Raw genomic sequence first — 19,487 nt, 5'->3', positions numbered from 1 at the left:
CAGAGCCTCGCCCTGGTGCTGGAGCTTAGGTGAATCAGGACCTTGCAAGTTCAGTTCGTGGTGCCTGCATTTTAAGAGGAACAAGCTGGGTTTCCAGCAGCCTCTGTGTCACTGATCTCCCAATCTGCACTGGTTTTTACAGCCTGTAGTTATGGGGACTTCTTTTCCCAGCTCTGGGACCCTGGGCTGGGCGTCTGATGTGGGGCTGGGACCCCTTGCTCCTCCGAGCGGCCTCCGCAGAAAAGATCTCCCTCCCAGTTAAAAAAGTGGCACACGTGGGTGCCAGACCAGCCCGTTCCATGCCTCCACGCCTCCTACCAGTCTCAGTGTGCTTTCTTCTTTAGTTGTAGGACTTCCATTCAGCCAGCTTTCCGGCAGTTCTGGATGATGGTGGTTCTGTATTTTAGTTGTAATTTTTATGTGGTTGTTAGGGGGCAGCGAGTACAGGTGTTTTACCTAGGGCCATCTTGGTTCCCTCTCCAGATTAAATGTCTCTTAAAAGACTTTTTAGAAGCCCCATTAGGTTGACTTATGTTTCTATCTCATTGGTTAAGAACTAAGTTACCTGGCCACCCCTTTTTGCAATGAATCTAGGAAGGTGAATATTGATTACTATTTTTTTTTTTAAATAAAATCTATTTTATTGATTTTTTTTCAAAGAGGAAGGAGAGGGATAGAGAGTTAGAAATCGATCAGCTGCCTCCTGCACACTCCCAACTGGGTATGTGCCCGCAATCAAGGTACATGCCCTTGACTGGAACCGAACCTGGGACCCTTGAGTCTGCAGGCCGACGCTCTATCCACTGAGCCAAACCGGTTACGGCTTGATTACTTTTTTTGTATTTTTTTTTTAAATTTTTTTATTGATTAAGGTGTCACATATTTGTCCTCATCCTCCCATTCCCATCCCCCACCCCTCCCCACGGATGCCCCCACACCCCTGTTGTCCTTAACCATTGGTTAGGCTCGTATGCATGCACACAAGTCCCTTGGTTGATCTCTCCCCCCGACCCCCACCCTCTCCTACCCTCCCTCTAAGGCCCGATATGAGCGAGATCATGTGTCACTAGAAATATACTTATAAGAACTGAATGTGAGACGAGCAATAATAGTTATGCTGACAGGCAAGTGAATCAGTCTGTAGTAAGTTTCTTTCTGGACCAACAGTTCTTTTGAGACCCAATTTCAATGTCCACCAGTTCCTTATGTGTACATGTCAGCACTGACCCCTCAGCTCTGGATGGTGGACAAATGGTGGTAATGCAGGTCCGACTCCCTCTGGTTGTATTGTTTTTGATCTTTTAGTTTCTTCAATTGTACCATCGAAAATCCTATTATTGAGGAGTGTGTAGCTGCAAAGGTTGAGCATCCTGTGCTATAGACAGTACAGGAAAATTACACAATGAAATAAGAGCATGAAGCACGGCATGTGATCTAATTCCCTAAGGAAATTATTAGCCTCTAATGTATATTCTAGCAATGGTCAGAGATTTTTTAAGTTGGAGGGTATTGTAGTCAGATTGTGCTGTAGAAGATGGCTTTGTGGTGGGTTAGGTAGTGACAGATTAGAAGCAGGAAGAATCTGTTTAGGAGACTTTGCAGTAATTTAGGTAAGAGATCTTAGGAGTCTGACCTAGGAAAATGTAGGAATAAAAAAGACTAAAGATTTCAAAAATATTTAGGAGGTTGAATGGATAGGACTTGGTTGTAGATTGGCTCTGTGGAGACGGGAGAATGAAGAGTCAAAGGTGGTTCAGGTTTCTGACAGAAATTAATAAGCCACTAACTTAGACTAAAGAAGGGTAAAGGAGGAAGGTTAAATTGGTTGCCTTTTAAGACACGGTGAGTTTGAGGTATCTGGAGTTCCTTCATGTGCAGATCTTTATCAATTAATTGGGAAAGGATTAGGATAGATTTGTCCTATGTTACAAACATTTTTTAAATAATATCCCATGGAATTTTATTTACTTTTTTGTTTAGAAATTTCTAATATTTGTATAATCCTGTTAATATTCTCTTTTATATTTCTGGCTTTAGTGTTATAATTGGAGGGCTTGACCTGAGTTATCCAATTATAGATGTATATACCAAACTTTTTTTTTGTACATCTATGATTTAAATATTGACTTGATTATGATTTTATTTTGGTGAGTAGGATGAAATAGGGAAAGAAAAGGGAAGAGCATTTTCAGTTATTTTCAAAGTGTGGTATAAAGCATGAAAATACTGAAGTTTTCTTTTTAAAGTAGCTCTGACATTAATTTTTTATGGTTTTGATGTTTTAAGGAATATTCTGCTGTTTTTCCTTCCACAAATAAAGCACCCTCAAATTTTGAGTTTTTATTATAAATCGAAATTAAAATAATCTATTTCTTGTATTCTTCTGATAGCAGGAGGATGCGTTAGCACGACACGCCTCTGAAGAGGCTCGGAGAAGGACACGTGAATTTGAAGATAGAGACAGGTCCCATCGGGAGGAAATGGAGGTGAGAGTTTCACAGCTGCTGGCAGTATCTGGTTAGTACTTCCCCCCAAACTCTGAGGCTCTATTTGTGGTGTTTGTGCATAATGTTTTAAAATAGTTTTAAGTTTAATTTTGGCTTTCATTTTCAATAGTTATATTCCATGATTTTGTGCTTATTAAATGTAATTGGTATAAAGAAACTTTGTCTTAATTTTAAGGTTGTACATGAATTCTTCACTTACTGTTTTTTATAAAAAGCATTTACCATAATGTGTATTTTCTCTTAATTCATCGATCCAAATATTTTACCTATTTTTTCTTAATTATTTTTCAGATTCTTTGTTTTAAAATACCTTGTTAATTTGTCTGAACATTTGTCTTGATTTTGTAACAGTATAATTTTTGGTAATTTTCTGTATTCTCTTTACTAGAGGAAAATTTAATATTTCAAAGTACTCTTTTTCTTTTAACCTTTTTATGGTAAAATAAACTACAGATATAGAAATCTATACACAAAATAATATGTAGCTTAATTATTATATTGCTAACACCTTTGTAACTACCATCCAGGTCAAAAAATAAAACTTTTGACAGCTACCTCAATAGCCCCCTCCATATGTGCTTCTAATTATGACCCTTTTCTTCCCCTCAAAGTAATCATTACCTCAGTTTTTGTAGTAATCACTTTGTGTCTTTTTATAGTTTCATTATTCATGTCTACTTCAGTCTTAGACATTCAAGTTTAGTCTTGCCCACTGTCTAAATTTAATATTACTTTTAATTGACATGGATGTTTACTTTTTTCTGCATAGAATTGTACCCTGCTTTAAGCAGACTCGTTATAAAAATTAATAAAGTATCCGCAAATTATTCAGAAATCTAAATTCTATAAAAAGTATACTCAAACAAAACAAAAATATTCAAGATAATAACTAATGTGTTTTAAAAAAATAAAAGTGTGTATGTTTGTATGTATACAAAGACAATGGTAATGAGCCCAGACACTAGAGCCAGACTGCGAGGTCTGATTCTGGCTCTGCCATTTACTTTTGTTGCTTCGGACAATGTATTTCACCTTTCTCTGACTGAGTTTTCTCATTTATAAAATAGGGTTAATAGTCGTGCCTATCCATAGGGTCATTGTGAGAAATAAATGAATAAATACACGTGAAGACACTTTTAGAGTACGTAACACTGACTAGGTGTCACTGGCTATATTACAACTTTTTTTAGAATAAAGAAAAAATTCAAGTCTACTCAGTTGTTAGTGTATTAAATAAGTTATCTTTTAATGATTGATAGTTCCCTTTGTCAATGAGTAAATTGATTTAATAGGCTGATAGCAGCTGATGATGTCCCCAAGAATACTTACAAGCTAGGAGAAGAGACAGGAAGGATATAATGCTTACATGTATAATATGCACTTGTCTTTACTTCTGAACCTTTTTGCTCATGATGCTGTTTGTTCCCTGGCTAAGAATGTACTTTTCTACCCATTCTTTGAGGCCCAGCTTAAGTGTTATCTGTCAATCCCTTCTCCAGTCTTCTTAATCATAATTAGCTCTACTACTTTGTGGTTTCCAGAGCACTTCTTATTTCTATTATTGTTCTTACTGAACATATGTTGAAAAATTATGAATGTGTCTGTTTTCCACTCAATTGTGATCCCCAGTGAGAAGGGGAACCTGATTTTTTAACTTCCACACTACCCACCACAGTGTTTTGTACATTGTGTTTAGTTGTTAAATGGAGATTGTAAAAAACAGCTCCTACCCTACCTCTTTGAAAACTAGAATTACAGGATAGTCTCTAGTTAAAGTAGAAACATACATGTTAGTGGTCTCTAAAGAGATTTAGAATGTTTATACTTGATTGGTTTATATAAATTAGGTTATTTATTAAGTAATGAATCCCAACTGTGTTGGGTTGGATTCTGCATTAGGAACTAGGAAATAGATGTATGGTTTCTGTCCTTGAGCAACTATCAGTCTTGAGGGAAATAGATGATACACAGATAACTGCAGTCTATTTTGGCAGCAGCCATACACAATGGAGGTTCAGAAGGGGAACAGTGGCAGTGTGGAGGGCAGAATACTTACATCTGCCTCTGCATGGTGATTCACAAGAGAATACACTTACAGGGGTTTGAAGGAAGATTATAAATTTGCCAGTTCAACAAACTAGAGAGAACATTCTGGGCAGAAGGAGTAAAAGATCTTGTTATGTCCAAGAATATGATTGGTCAATCTTTCTGGAACTAGCTAACATGGCTATAAATGAATATAAGAATTATTTTATAAAACGTGTCCTTCAGCTACATTCCATTTAAAGAATATCAATTAATGGAACAGTTATTTAGGAAGCTGTATATATTTTACTTTAAGTAAAATTCTAGATTAGTTGAAAATAAGAATTATCTTTCCAAAATGTTTGTCTTTTTTTTTTTTTTAATCCTCACCTGAAGAATGAAGATATTTTTTTCATTAATTTTTTTTTTCTAGAGGGGTAGGGGGAGAGAAAAAGAGAGAGAAACATCCACGTGAGAGAGAGACATCGCCCTGACCAGGGCTGGGGATTGAACCGGGAATCGAACCCTCAACCCTTTGGTCTTCAGGGCAACACTCTAGCCACTGAGAAACCCAGTCAAGATTAGTTTGATTATTCTTATAAACAATTTTACTTGAAGAAAAACATTTTGACATGTGAGTTTATATTTGTTTAAAGAAAAATACAGTCTGTTGATGGAGGTGTCAAATAATTTATTGTGCGGATAGTTTCCAGTTGTTTTTCTGTCAGTGATTTGAGAGCATGGGCTTCACATTCAGACCTAGTTGAGATCCTGCTCCATCACTTGCCAATATCTCTTAAGAGATTTCTCATAGAAATTGTTGTGAGAATTAAATGGGAAAATGCTTGTAAAGCACTTAGTATGGTGCTTGGTATGTGTATGCCTACAATAAATAATAGATTTAAAGTATTTCGCACTAAAAGCTCTACCCAGTGATGGTTCCAGTTAATTGAATTATATGGCTAATAAGAATATCATTTTAGTTCTCTTAAGTATATCAGGGCACTTTCCTTGCATTATGGCCGAGAGCATAGAAAAAAATTATTAGATTTTCATCAATGATTTAAGATCTTGTAGGTCTTTATGGCAACAATTTAAAACATCAGTTCTTGTAGAGAACTGTCATCTAGAAAATTGGGCAGGAATCAGACTCCAGAGCTTGTACTGCCACTTAAGGGAGTTTGGGGTATGTATGTCTTTTGGCACTTCGCATATGTATATTTTGCTTCCCTTTTTATTACTTACTTATATATATTTTTAGAATTACAGTTTACATTCAATATTACTCTGTATTAGTTTCAGGTGTACAGCACAGTGGTTAAACAATCATATACTTTACAAAGTGACCCCCCCCCCCCGATATTTCAAGAACCCAACTTGCCCCATACATAATCCTATATAATAAAATCCTAATATGCAAATTGACTGAACAGAACAACCGGATGCTATGACACTCACTGACCACTAGGGGGCAGACACTCAATGCAGGAGCTGCCTCCTGGTGGTTAGTGCGCTCCCAAAGGGGGAGCGCTGCTCAGCCAGAAGCTGGGCTCACAGCGAGCGCAGCTGTGGTGCCTCTGTTGCAGGCAGGCGGCAAAGGAGCGAGGGATCTTGAATTGCAAGAGCCCCGGACTGCAGAGGGATGTCTGATTGCCGGCTTAGGCCCGATCCCCTCAGCAGGTGGACATCCCCCAAGGGGTCCCGGATTATGAGAGGGCGCAGGCCTGGCTGAAGGACCCCTCCCCGCATGCACTGGGCCTCTAGTTATATTATTGACTATACTAGTATATTCCCTATGTTGTAATTTATATCTCTGTGACTATTCTGTAACTATTTGTAACTACCAATTTGTGCTTTTGCTTCCCTTAAAAAAAATCCATAACAAATTCCTTATGTCAGCTTGTTTTCTTGCAGTTTACCTCCTTTTTCCTAAAAAGAGAACATTAAAAATGTTTTCTTCCTGTATTTAAAATATCTCTAAGAGGCCTTATATAATGGAACAAACTTTCTTTTCTTTTGTTTGTTTTGTTTTTGTTTTTTAATCACAATTTTATTTTAAAACAATTTGTTTTCTTACATTCAGCTTAACATTCTTATTACAGTTGAAGAAACTGAGAAAAATTAATTGACTTTCTTTTAAATAGTTGGTTAATAGAAGGAAGAAAGAAGGCTTAAATCAGTTTCCTAACCAAAAGTTCTCCACAAGTACAGGCTAGCACTGGGAAATGAATTTCCATATCACCCATAAAGATGATTAAGTTAAAAAATAAAATCTGCCAGGAGAGTTTAGAAATCATTTTACCTGGAAAGGAAAAGGCTGAGACAGAAGAGAATAATAATGGTTCCAATGGGTGGTCCTGATGCCTGGTGAGATGGGGTCCAAGGAGCAATGGTAATTCGTGGGTGGTAGTAACCCAGTAGTAGACAGTCCTTGGAAGCTTGAGATCCTGGTAGCACAGAGGCTTAGGGATGTCCCACCCCTGTTTGGATAACTCTGTGACCTCTGGCCCTGCTGTGCTAAACTTGTAATTGTGGTGCTCATGAGCATTTAATATATGTGTAAGGTTGAGGTTTCTGACAGCAGGAAGCAGAACCCCACGTGGTTAACAGCCCAGTGGGTTTGATTTTCACCAGTCTTTTAACCTGAAATCATTTTTAAAAATTCATTGGAAATGTTTCTGTTTTACCATCTGTAAAATTTAGAAAGTTTTAATCCATCATCCATGGTAGTATATAGCATTTTCTTTTCCTGATTTTTCTGGAAAAGGGTATTTTAGTAGTCTGATATTTTCTTTATCTTTTAGAGGTAATGACAAATTATCATTAATTTGGCAATTGAAAAACCATAGTGAAATGAATAAACATTATTTTAGTAACCTTGTCCAAGTACTGTTAAATCTTTGGTATATAGTATATAGAACACTGTGTATAATAATATCTTATTACCCTGTGGGTATTTTCTAAAGGAACACATACACATATTTGTTTGTGCATAGCCTCTCTAGTATGGATACAGTAAGAAACTGGAACTGGAAATTACAGAGGGAATCGGGTATCTAGGGGCCATACAGGAGGAGGATTACTTTTCACTATTTGTTTTTTGTACCTTTTGAATCTTATATCATGTGCATATTATCTATTTAGAAAAGAAATAAAATTTGTTTTTAATGTTAACACAGAATGGTGAAAATTGAAGACTTTAAAACTTGCTGTCTGTATCTTCTGGCATATAGGTTGCTTTAAAAAATGTAAAATCCTTTCTGCATTTCAAGATTTATACAGAACCCCAATAGATAAAATAGATACAAGAGCACTGCTCAGTGAATCAGAGGTAGAGATTATCCTGGTCTCCCTCTAGAGTCTGTGGGGTATTTTTAAGGAACCCAGTAGTTGGCAGCATGTAACTTGAGAATCTTTGATATAGAAGAATGAACAAGAGGTTTGTAATAGATACCCTTGGTTTTAAATCCTAGCCCCACTACTTGTTGCCATATGACATTGGGAAAGCTGCTTATTTTCTTGAGCCTCATCTGTAAAAAAGGGCTAACACCTTTCCTCATGGGTTGCTCAGTATCTAACACTTATATTGGGGCTCAGTGCAAGCTAGTTTCTTCACCTCATTCTGTGTACCTTAATTCACAACGTATCTGGACTCTCAATAAAGGCAGGCATATCCTCACTTCACATATTATTTTGCAAAGCTACTTTAGATTCTGGTTTTGTGTTTGTTTTTTGGTTTGTATATTTTTTTAAATTGATATTTAGAGACAGAGGAGGGGAGAGGGAATGAAATATCAATTCATGGATCAGCCATCTGTATACCCCCCACTGGGGATCGAGCCTGCAACCTGGGCATGGGCCCCAACCTCAATTTGAACCAGTGACCTTCTGATACATGGGATTAACACCCAACCAACTGAGCCACACTGGCCAGGGTTGTTTGTGTATTTTTAAATATTTTTTGTTTTTATTATTGATTTTTAGATAGGAAAGGAGAGGTAGAGAGAGTAGAAACATCAATGAGAAAGAGATCAGCTGCCTCCTGCACGCCCCCTTACTGGGGATTGAGCCTGCAACCCTGGCATGTGCCCTGACTGGGAATCAAACAGGTGACCTCTTGGTGCATGGGGCTATGCTCAATCCACTGAGCTGCACTGGCCGGGCTGTTTGTGTATTTCTCTAACAATAAAAGATTTTGTACTTTTCTTGATTCTTTGGAGATCAAGATAGCAGTTACCTGGGGGAGAAGGTATAAGGAGAACTTCCCATGTTTTGGTAATGTTATATTTCTTGATCTGGATGCTGGTTACATGGGTGTGTTCACTTAGTGAAAACTCACCAAGGTACATATTTATGATTTGTGCACTCTTCTGTAGACTTTAAAAGAAAAAAAAGACTTTTTAAAAGAAAAAATAGCTCTGGATGATTGGCTCAGTGGATAGAGCATCGGCCTACAGACTGAAGGGTCCCAGGTTCGATTCAGTCAAGGGCACAAGCCTGGGTTGCAGTTTCGATCCCCAGTAGAGGGCGTGCAGGAGGCAGCCGATCAATGGTTCTGTCTCATCATTGATGTTTCTATCTCTCCCTCTCCCTTACTCTCTGAAATCAGTAAAAATATATATTTTTTTAAAATAAATAAATAAAATAATCACAGACATTTATTCTATGAAATGCGCCTGCCATTTAATGCCTGTTGCCACATAGAAGTAGCCCAGTGCCTTTTCTCCCCTGATTTGAAAATGTTAACATGCTACCTATGGCAGTTCTCTTCAGGTTACATACCTCTGTAACTGTAATTCACATACCTTACTTTTGGCTTTTGTTGAGGGAGATTGAGGTCAATAAAGGACAGGCTACATGCTCTGGTCATAGATAAATGGAAAATATACCTCTCATCAGTTTGATAGTGGTTTGTACGTACGCAGGCAGCTGATCATGGTTGTGACTAGAAACAGCTTTCTTGATTGGTCTCTTAACCTAAAACTGTAATACAGCACTGTTTGTTCTTAATTCAGCTGCAAAGTGACAGTGCTGAATGACATTTTCTCTAGTATCTAGAAACTGGTATTGGTTAGGTTATAAAGTGTTAGCAAATAAGTTGTTATCTTTAATGTCAGAATGGGTAAATAATTATTGCTTATCCAGCTTTAGGCAGTTTTAATGCAATTCAGCAAATCATAGAAGAATTTTATGTGGAAACTATTTGGAAGTGAAAACAGGCAAAAGGCTTTATGTGGTTTTTTTGTGTTTGTGTTTTGTATGTTTTTGGAGCCTTCTATTCTGTGTGGTCCAAGAAAAAAAAAATCCCAACCTTATTCATTTTAAATTCCCACAGACTTCAGTTTTCAAATCACTTAACTCTACCAACGCTCATATTTGGGTAAGGAGGGACCAGTTAACATAAGAATCTGTCTTTACTGGCCTTCCTGAGGTGTGTGTTGGCTAAAGGCATTAGATGAGAGTAAACTGGGAATAGGAACTATGAATTGGGACTAAGAATGAGACTCAGAAAAGGATTAATGAGGAAGAGAATACTAAATCTGTCTTCTCCCACACTGAGAGTATGTCTCAGTTTGCTGTCTGATGTAGGAAATGCAGACTTTATTAAAATTTATTTTGTTTTAATCTTGTTTTAGTTTGTAAAATTACCCTTAACCGCAGGATTCAGATTTCTTTTAACTTTTGAAAAGTTCATATAGATAAATTGAGACATGATGAGCAGCTTAGTTCTAATAACAGCAGCATGAGTGCTAAGTATGTGCCACACATGAGAAATGATGACACTGCTGGATACATTACAATATTTGCTTTACCCTTGATTCTTAAATTCTCTTATAAAGTATGTGTCTATTTTGAAGAACTGAGTCTAAGAGGATAAGAAGCTTGTCTAAGATCACATAGCTAAGGTGGTAGAGCCATCCCTATCCAAGCCCAGAAATGTGGATTATTTTTACTATCTTTTATTTTGAAATATCACTTTATAGTTAAAATATTTATGAAGTGGTATACTTTTTCAAAATATATTTTTATTGATTTCAGAGAGGAAGAGAGAGAGAGAGGGAGAGTGGGAGAGGAAGTGGGAGAGGGAGAGGGAAAGAACATCAGTGGTGAGAATCATTAATAGGCTGCTCCTATCCTGCACACCCCCAACAATGTTTAACTATTTTTTTTTTAATAGCAAAGATAGAAATTTATTCTAGAAACAAGCACAGACTCCCATGTGGAGAGGGGGAAAGAGTCCCCTATTTAGCTATTTTTAATTATTAGGGCATTTTCTCATGAAGAGTACTCACTAATTTGATGATCTTAATAATAAAAGAATGGAAATCAACTAAGAAATTTTCTTCTTTTTCATTTGGTTATCCCTGCTCTTGGCCACTTTTGCACATTTCTGAGCAGTAGGGAAAACTTCAACGTCTGGTGACATTTTGTCTCTTCATTTTGGACTCATGCCATGGTTGCCTCCTAGAAACTGTATTTGCCATGTTTCTGGGTCATATATTAAAAGAAAGAAAACAAGCCCCAGCTGGTTTGGCTCAGTGGATACAGCGTCAGCCTGCAGACTGAAGGGTCCCAGGTTTGACTGCACATGCCTGGGTTGCAGTCTTGATCCCCAGTAAGGGGTATGCAGGAGGCAGCTGATCAATGATTCTCTCTCATCATTGATGTTTCTATTTCTCCCTCTCCCTTCCTTTCTGAAATCAATAAAAATATGTTAGGAATAAAGAAAGAGAGAAAGAAAGAAAACAAGGGCAACTGACAGAAAGGTCTGTAGTAAAGTTATCTAGATTAATTCTTTATAAAATTAAAGATATTGTATTCTGAACAGCCTCATATCTGCTTTACATTAAAACCCTATTCTAAAACATCCAGCCTCCATTAGAAAACTGCCATAATAGAAAGCATTGCTTCTTAAGACAGCTCATACATTTGTTGAATTTGTCCTGTGGAAGCAATTTCACTGAACCTAAATCTGTTTTTGTATTTGTCTCCTTGTGGCAGCCCATACATCTCTTCAAGCATTAAATTTCCTCTGTCTTCCAGCTCTCTCATTCTTCCCTCTTCTGCTCTCATTCATACTCTATCAGATTTCTCTTTTAATTTTCCTATTGACCCTCCTTCACATGACTTACATCTATCTCATTTCTTCTTAACAATGTAAATAGAAACTAAAAACACAAATAAATAGCAAAATATAAACAAAAATATAAACAAACGTATGGTAACTTATGCATAGCCATGATCAGTGAGAACTCCAGTTGCTGCTGCTGCTGATTATTTGTACTCCTTTGGAGTCATCCCTTTATTATTATTATTATTATTATTATTATTTTAATAATTATTTTTTAAATATTTTTTTAATTGATTTCCGAGAGAAAGGGAGAGGGACAGAGAGAGAGAAACACCAATGATAAGAGAGAATCATTGATTGGCTGCCTCCTGCACCCCCCACACTGGGGATCGAGCCCACAACATGGGCATGTTTTCTTGACCGGAATCAAACCTGGGACCCTTTAGTCCATAGGCCACTGCTCTAGCTACTAAGCCAAACCGACTAGGGCTCATCCCTTTATTATTAAGATAATTTGAAAATTACTCTTATCTCAAGACAAAAGCTGAAATGTGCTTTTCACAAAGTATTGGTAGGTTTGTAGTGATTTATAAATATACTAGAGGCCCGGTGCACGAAATTTGTGCATGGGGGTGTGTGTCCCTCAGCCCAGCCTGCACCCTCTCCAGTCTGGGACCCCTCTCACAATTCAGGACTGCTGGCTCCCAACTGCTTGCCTGCCTGCCTGCCTGCCTGCCTGATTGCCCCTAACCACTTCTGCCTAACAGCCTGATCACCCCCTAACTGCCCTCCCCTGCCAGCCTGGTCACCCCCAACTGCCCTTCCCTGCAGGCCTGTTCCCCCCCTACTGCCCTTCCCTGCAGGCCTGCCCCCGCCCTACTGCCCTCCCTTGCAGGCCTGGTCCCTCCCAACTGCCCTCCCCTGCTGGCCTGATCGCCCACAACTGCCCTCCCCTGCCAGCCATCTTGTGGCGGTCATCTTGTGTCCACATGGGGGTGGCCATCTTGTGTTTTGGAGTGACAGTCAATTTGCATATTACCTCTTTATTAGGATTGATTTTTCTCAGTGTTTTTTCATTGCTCAGCCTCTTTCTACCTTTCATTGCCTGAAACCCGATACTCATATCATCTCTGATTTTGCAGAATTGATCTTTCCTTATACTACATTTAGCATTGATTCCATATGGAACATAAATTGTTTTTCTGACCCATGTATATTCCATAGCTCTTTCAGTCTATAACCATGCAGCATAACTTGAATCTGATTAGTTCATTGAAAGGATTGCCCTAAAAGTTAGTGTGCAGTCTGCTAATAAAAACAACAAAGTCTGCCCTGGCCGGTGTGGCTCAGTTGGTTGAGCATCGTCCCATGCACCAAAAGGTCCCTGGTCCTATTCTGGTCAGGGCACATACCCAGGTTGCAGGGTTTGATCCCAGGTCTAGGGCGTGTTTGGGAGGCAACCTAGCGATGTTCCCCCCCCTCCTTTCTTTCCTCCCTCTCTTCTCCCTCCCTCTCACTTCTCTCCCTTCCTCCCTCAAATCAGTAAACATATCCTCAGGTAAAGACAAAAATAAAAAATAAAGTCTGCTAGAGAAATATAAAAATTTATAAGAAAGACTATAGAAGTTAGTGTTGGGTTTTATTTATTTAAAGTGAATAAGGCAGTATCGTGTCTGTCTAAATAACATAACCTCTTGAGAAATGATGACTTAGCTGGAACTTCTGACTAAACTTGAACTTAACAGTACAAGTGTGACTTATTGAGATGGTTCTTTGAACGTCAAGAATGCTCTAATCACTGTTTTTGATATTAAGAATTGAAATATTTTGATTTTTTATTAAATTTGTTTCTAAAAACTGGCAGACAGTGGAGATTCAGTTGTGATATTGATACATGATTCCATTTAGCTAAAGATTGCATGGATAATTGCAGTTAATCCCAATTGTTGGTATGTAACATAGGGGGCTAAAAACAAGATCCAGATGAAAAAAGATGGTGGCTTGGACTAGGGTGAGTATGGTAAAGATAGTCAGAAGTGGTCACATTCAGGATATATTTATTTATTTTGTTTCAGAATATACTTAAAGGTAGAGCTGTCATAATTTGATGTTGGGTGTGAGAGAAAGAGATACTATGGGTGACCTCAAGGTTTTTTGCTTAAACAACTGGTAAAATGAGTTGCCCTTATTTAACATGGGAAAACTGCTGGAGCCAAATTCTGTATACCAACAGATGTTTATGTTTGACATTAGTAGTCACTAAAGAAAGCATATGAGGAAGCGTGCACTGGAATAGACTGAAATATTGTGTGTGGACCAAAGGGGCACTATGTTATATTATCAGAGTGTCATACACAGTATGTTAGTTGTTAGATGTTCTCTATAAGCTATAAATAGTTTAACTAGGAAATCTTTTTTATAAAGTAAAACTTAAAATCCTCAGTGTTTATAATTGTCAAGCCTCTTAGTTGTTAAGTATTGTTGTAAAGATACTTCTGGGTATACAAGTGCACCAAGAACTCTAATTTTACATTCTTATTTTTGCTTTTGGAAGACAATATTTTATCCATAGTAATTCTGGATTTTATTTCTTGAAGTGGAGATTTTTAGTTCAAGTTCAGGTGGCAGAGAAGGAATTCAATAAGATGAAATTCATTACATTTTCAACCATTTTTCTTTAGCTGTAAAATGGATAAATAATAGCAACTATGTTGTAAGTTAAACCCTTTAGTCCCAAAAGAGTAAATGTAGATTTGTTGTTCTTTTATACATGGTACATGTTTCAGTAATGTTCTTTTAAATATAACGATATTTTTATTCTTGGTTTTTAAGGAAACTTTAGCCAAGTATTTCATACATAATTTAAATAGTTCTTTTTCCTCTTACATGTGGATAGATATTGGCTAAAAACATTTAAGTTGCAAACTTTTCTTATGTGTTACTGTCTTATTTATCTAGCACTTGGATTTTCAAACACATTTTGACCCCAAACTATGATTTTTGTCATTGCAGGCAAGAAGACAACAAGACCCTAGTCCTGGTTCCAATTTAGGTGGTGATGACTTCAAACTTCGTTAATTAGTAGCACAGCAGATGTGCCCCCCAAATCTTTCCATGTACATTGTTTCTAGTCGACAAAAATAATTGATTAAAAGACCAGAAACTGTGATAACTGGAGGTACTACATACAGCCTATCTCTCAACCTTAGGCAGTAACAAGACACCACAAACTGCCATGGTTTTGCACTATGATTATAATACCTGAATTTCTAATTTTGTATGCATGTAGCCAGTAATGATTTTACATTTTTTCTATGCAAACTTACCTTGTTGGCATTATTTTAGTGAGTTGAAACTATCTACTTGTAAAGCTCTTATTTGTCCTCCATTTTAATTTAAAAGTTCATGTCATTTAAAAACAGGTCAAGAAATTGAAATTTTTATCAGAGGGTTTATTCCTAATCAGTTACTCTAATTTTTCTTTCTTTTTTTTTCTTTCTTTTTTTTGTGTGTGTGTGATTTTAGATGCGTTGTTATACAGCTGCATTTTAGCTAGGCATTCTTTTTGTTGTTGTTTTGTTTCCCCCATTTTCTTTTGTGTTTTTATTGTCTATGGCATTTTAAAACTGCTGATGTGTTTGCATTATTTACAAGCTAAAACCCTAGTAGCATAGAGCTGTCTGCCACAGCCTTCTAACAAAGTTTACAGTTAAAGTTGCAGTATCCTTTTAAATGTTGATAATCAGCTCCTTTTCTTTCCTTCTTAAATATAAAATTTTTTAATTGGCATTGACTCTAATCTTCCCCAGATCTATTTTAGATTCTGTTCTATAATCATGAGTTTGTGTGGAGATATTCTCCTTAAATTATAATATTCTACTGAAATGCCTAAAGAAGTCGCAGGCTGGCTTCTGTTTTATTCAGGGATTTTCTTTTTTTTAAGTCAATCAGAAAAGGGATACTGGAGCTTCTTCATGTATGTAACAGCATATTAAACTGGAGACAGTGATGAATCAGCTACAAAGGTAATATTGTATTAAAATCATGTTTAAGATAGCTGCTTTTATGTGTATTTTATAATGCATGCTTTTGTAAAAACAATGCTGGGTGATAAAAGATTAGTCTTAGAGAGAAAATGTTCATCTGTGCAGAGGATTCATTTTCTTCCATTAATTATTATGGGGGGGAAATTCACAGGTTATATATATGGTATTTTCCAAAAGGACTATTAGTAGAACCTTTTGAGATGAATTAGTATGGGAATATTTTTTAAATAAGCTCACTGTCAAAAGTGAATGCAACTTGTTTTTTTTGTTTTGTTTTGTTTTTAATACAAGACTGGAAAAAAGTGCTAAGTCATTTGGCACCTCCTTACAAATATTTTTCATGGTCACATTCATTAAATGATAGTACATTTCTGAATTTTTTGCAAAAATGTATTTTATCATAATAGAATGGCATTATTTTAAAGAATTTGAAAAACTGACATGGTCAGTTCAGAAAATGAACTGAATTCTGAATAAGGTCATTGCATTTAAAACATATATATACTAGTATATATATATACATATATATACTTGATTGATGAGGGAGGTATGACTTTCATTGTACATAGGTCTTATAATTCATAAACATATCCAGTATCTCAGAATAAAAATGTTTGTTATATATTTGAAGTCATGCATGGTAAAGGAGTGTGTTTAAATTGTTATAAACAATAATACATCATAAAAGACCATGCTAATCTTGTGTAATTAAGTACTATGAATGAATTTGGTTGTTATTTGGTGTTGTACAGCTCACATGTTTACACACTCAGTGCCCTAATTTCCCCTGAGGGAATCGCCTTTTAAGTGGTCCTTACAGTGGTGTTTTAAGGTTACTTTATCACAAAGCTCCTTGGTTTTTGACTTCTGCACTTAAAATTTTTTTTAATAACAATGATGATGGTACATTATTCTCTATTGCTTTTAGTCCACCAGTAACTATGATCAAAAGCTATTAAGTGTTCATGTTGCCATTCTTCTGTAAATACTGAATTTTTCCTGTCATTTAGCATTGTGCTGCTTTTGTCTGTCTTAATGCTGGCATTAAGATCATGAGCCCTTTTTCTCCAATAGTGCAGACTTTGAAAACTACTTTCATTAAGTTATTGATGCAATCTGATATTTTTTCAAAACTTATATTTAAACAAAATTACACCATTGCATCATCTTTTCTAAATTCATCTCCATTAAAACTTGCCTTAACCTACCAGATTGCTTTTGCCACTATTAGCCATACTGTGTGTTTGTATGTTTAATTTGCTTTCACAATAAAGTTCTGTGTAGTGAAAACAAGGTCTTGGCTCTTTATTGGACATAATCCAACAATTTTTCTTCTAGTGTTCATTATGACGTGAAAATTGATTGTGTTATTCTGAACTGTTCTTTTATCCTGTTTTATAACCTTAAAAAAACAACAGTGGCATCTAGTGGTCATTTATCTGAATTCCAAAGAAAACGCTTAATGTAAACATCACAAAGAATTCTAATTTCCCAATGTATATTGTGGTTTTCAAAAGTCTGGCTTAATTTACCCATCCAATGAGATATGACTATAAAGTAGTGATGTCATTTTGGAGGGGAGGAAGAATTTGAAAAATTACATATCCAAATTAGTACCATCTTTCAAGCTAGTACCTGAAAATTAAGCCTTTTTTATTTTAGAAGCAATCCTTAAGCTTGGTCCATATGAAAATACTTACTTGTTCACCACCAGACTTAACTGTAAATGACAGATAATTTTAAATGCTGAATTGGAACCATTAAGCAACATTCCAAAGAATAAGATTCATACTCTGAGGGTTAATTTCAAAAGTTGTTATATCAGGTATTCAAGATATGCTCATTTGGGGCCGCTTGGGAAGAAGAGAAGTATCTTACTTGATTATGCTTCATTTGGCAATGAGCTTTTTCAAACCATAAGCCATTTTATGAATTTTCCATTGCTGCGTAACACATTTCCCCCAAAACTTAGCATAAAATAAAAAACATAATTTTACAGATTCTGTGGGTCAGAAATGGAAGAAGCTTAAGTTCAGTGGTCTTGCCGAAACCGGTTTGGCTCAGTGGATAGAGCGTCGGTCGGCCTGCGGACTCAAGGGTCCCAGGTTCAATTCCGGTCAGGGGCATGTGCCTTGGTTGCGGGCGCGTCCCCAGTGGGGAGTGTGCAAGAGGCAGCTGATCGATGTTTCTCTCTCATCGATGTTTCTAACTCTCTGTCCCTCTCTCTTCCTCTCTGTAAAAAATCAATAAAATATATTAAAAAAAAAAAAAAAAGTTCAGTGGTCTGGTCAAAGGTCTCTCCTGAGGTTAGAGTCATATTGTCAGTCTGGACTTAGTCATCTTAAAGCTTGGCTGTGGCTAAAGGATTCACTTCCATGCCCACTCATGTGGTCATTGACTGGCCTCAGTTTCTCACAGACCATTGGATGAAAGTCCTTGATTCCTAGCTAGGTGTTGGGATGGAGACCTCCTCCACATGGGTGTCTCCATAAGGCATCTCACAGCTTAGCAGCTGGCTTCTCCCAGCGCAAGTGACCCAAGAAAAAGTGCATGCCCATGATGAAAGCCACAGTATAATAACCTATTCTTTGGGTTGCCATAGTCTGTATGTTAGAAGTGAGTGAGTCACTGGGTCAGGCCCACACTGGAAGGAATAGTAAACTTCATCTCTTGAAGGAAGGCATGTCAAAGAGTTTGTGGACGCATTTTTAAAACCACCACAGCCATATTGCCACATCTATGTGTATATGCAAGACAACATTGGTGTTTTGATCTTCCAAACATCTTTAGAGAGAAGATTTTATTCTTTTGTAGGCAGACTTCAAGGCACGATTCCCCCTAGATAGCATCAATTTCCTTTCACTTTAGCCTTTGAAAATTTAGTGATCGAGTTGAGATGCACTACTAGTGTAAAATATCAGATAGCAAAGATCTAGTACCCCCAAAAAAGGAATATAGAAAATTTCACTATTTTTTTTATTTTGATTACATATAATTATTTTTGTATACTGAGTTATATTGTTATTTGATGTATTAGGTTAAATATTTAAATTTTACCTTTCTTTTTAATGAGGCTACTAGAAAAAATTTAATTACATATATTGGCTCACATCAATATTAATATTTTAAGTGGGCAAAGTATATAGATCATACAATCAAAAAGAGAAAATAAGTTTTAAAAGACTGAGGCTTACTATTACTGGGTTTTGTTTTGTTAATCCTCACCCAAGGATATTTTTTCCATTGATTTTTAGGGAGGGGGTAGTGGGAGAGAGAAACATCCATTAGTTGCCTCCTGCACACACTTCTACCAGGGCCTAGGAATCGAACCTGCAACCCTTAGTGCGCTGGCCTATGTTCTAGGCGTTGAACCACACCAGTCAGTGCTATTATTGGGTGTGTGTGTGTGTTTTTTTTTAATATATTTTATTGATTTTTTAGGGAGAGGGAGGGAGAGTTAGAAACATCGATGAGAGAGAAACATTGATCAGCTGCCTCCTACACACTCCCCACTGGGTATGTGCCCACAACCAAGGTGCATGCCCTTGACCAGAATCGAACTTAGGACCCTTCAGTCCCCAGGCCCACGCTCTACCCATGAGCCAAACCGGTCAGGGCTGGTTTGGTGTTTTTTTTTTTAAGATTAAAACAAGCCCTAGCCAGTTTGGCTCAGTGGATAGAGCATCGAACTAAAGGGTCCCGGGTTCGATTCCGGTCAAGGGCACATGCCCGGATTGTGGGCTCAAGCCCCAGTAAGGGATGTACAGGAGGCAGCCAATCAGATTCCCACTCATCGATGTTTCTATATCTCCCTCTCTGAAATCAATAAAAATATTT

General features: G+C 37.0%; 1 protein-coding gene across 3 annotated transcripts in view; it reads left to right on the top strand.

Annotated features, from left to right (window-relative positions):
- Positions 1-16,543, top strand: part of CBFB (core-binding factor subunit beta) — a 62,584-nt gene extending 46,041 nt beyond the window's left edge. For 2 of the 3 annotated variants that reach the window (XM_054710398.1, XM_008139887.3), the window contains 2 exons: positions 2,391-2,486; positions 14,617-16,543. In XM_054710398.1, coding sequence (XP_054566373.1) covers positions 2,391-2,486; positions 14,617-14,682 — 162 coding nt within the window. In that variant the 3' untranslated portion in view covers positions 14,683-16,543. Of the gene's footprint in view, positions 1-2,390; positions 2,518-14,616 lie in introns of all 3 variants that reach the window. The other variant, XM_008139888.3, reaches the window with a different exon arrangement.
- The last annotated feature ends 2,944 nt before the right edge of the window (positions 16,544-19,487 follow it).

This window comes from Eptesicus fuscus, chromosome 21 (assembly GCF_027574615.1).
Source record: "Eptesicus fuscus isolate TK198812 chromosome 21, DD_ASM_mEF_20220401, whole genome shotgun sequence".
Taxonomy (NCBI): Eukaryota; Metazoa; Chordata; class Mammalia; order Chiroptera; family Vespertilionidae; genus Eptesicus; species Eptesicus fuscus.
Note: the sequence above shows the minus strand (reverse complement) of the source record. Positions and strands in the feature narration are given on the sequence as shown.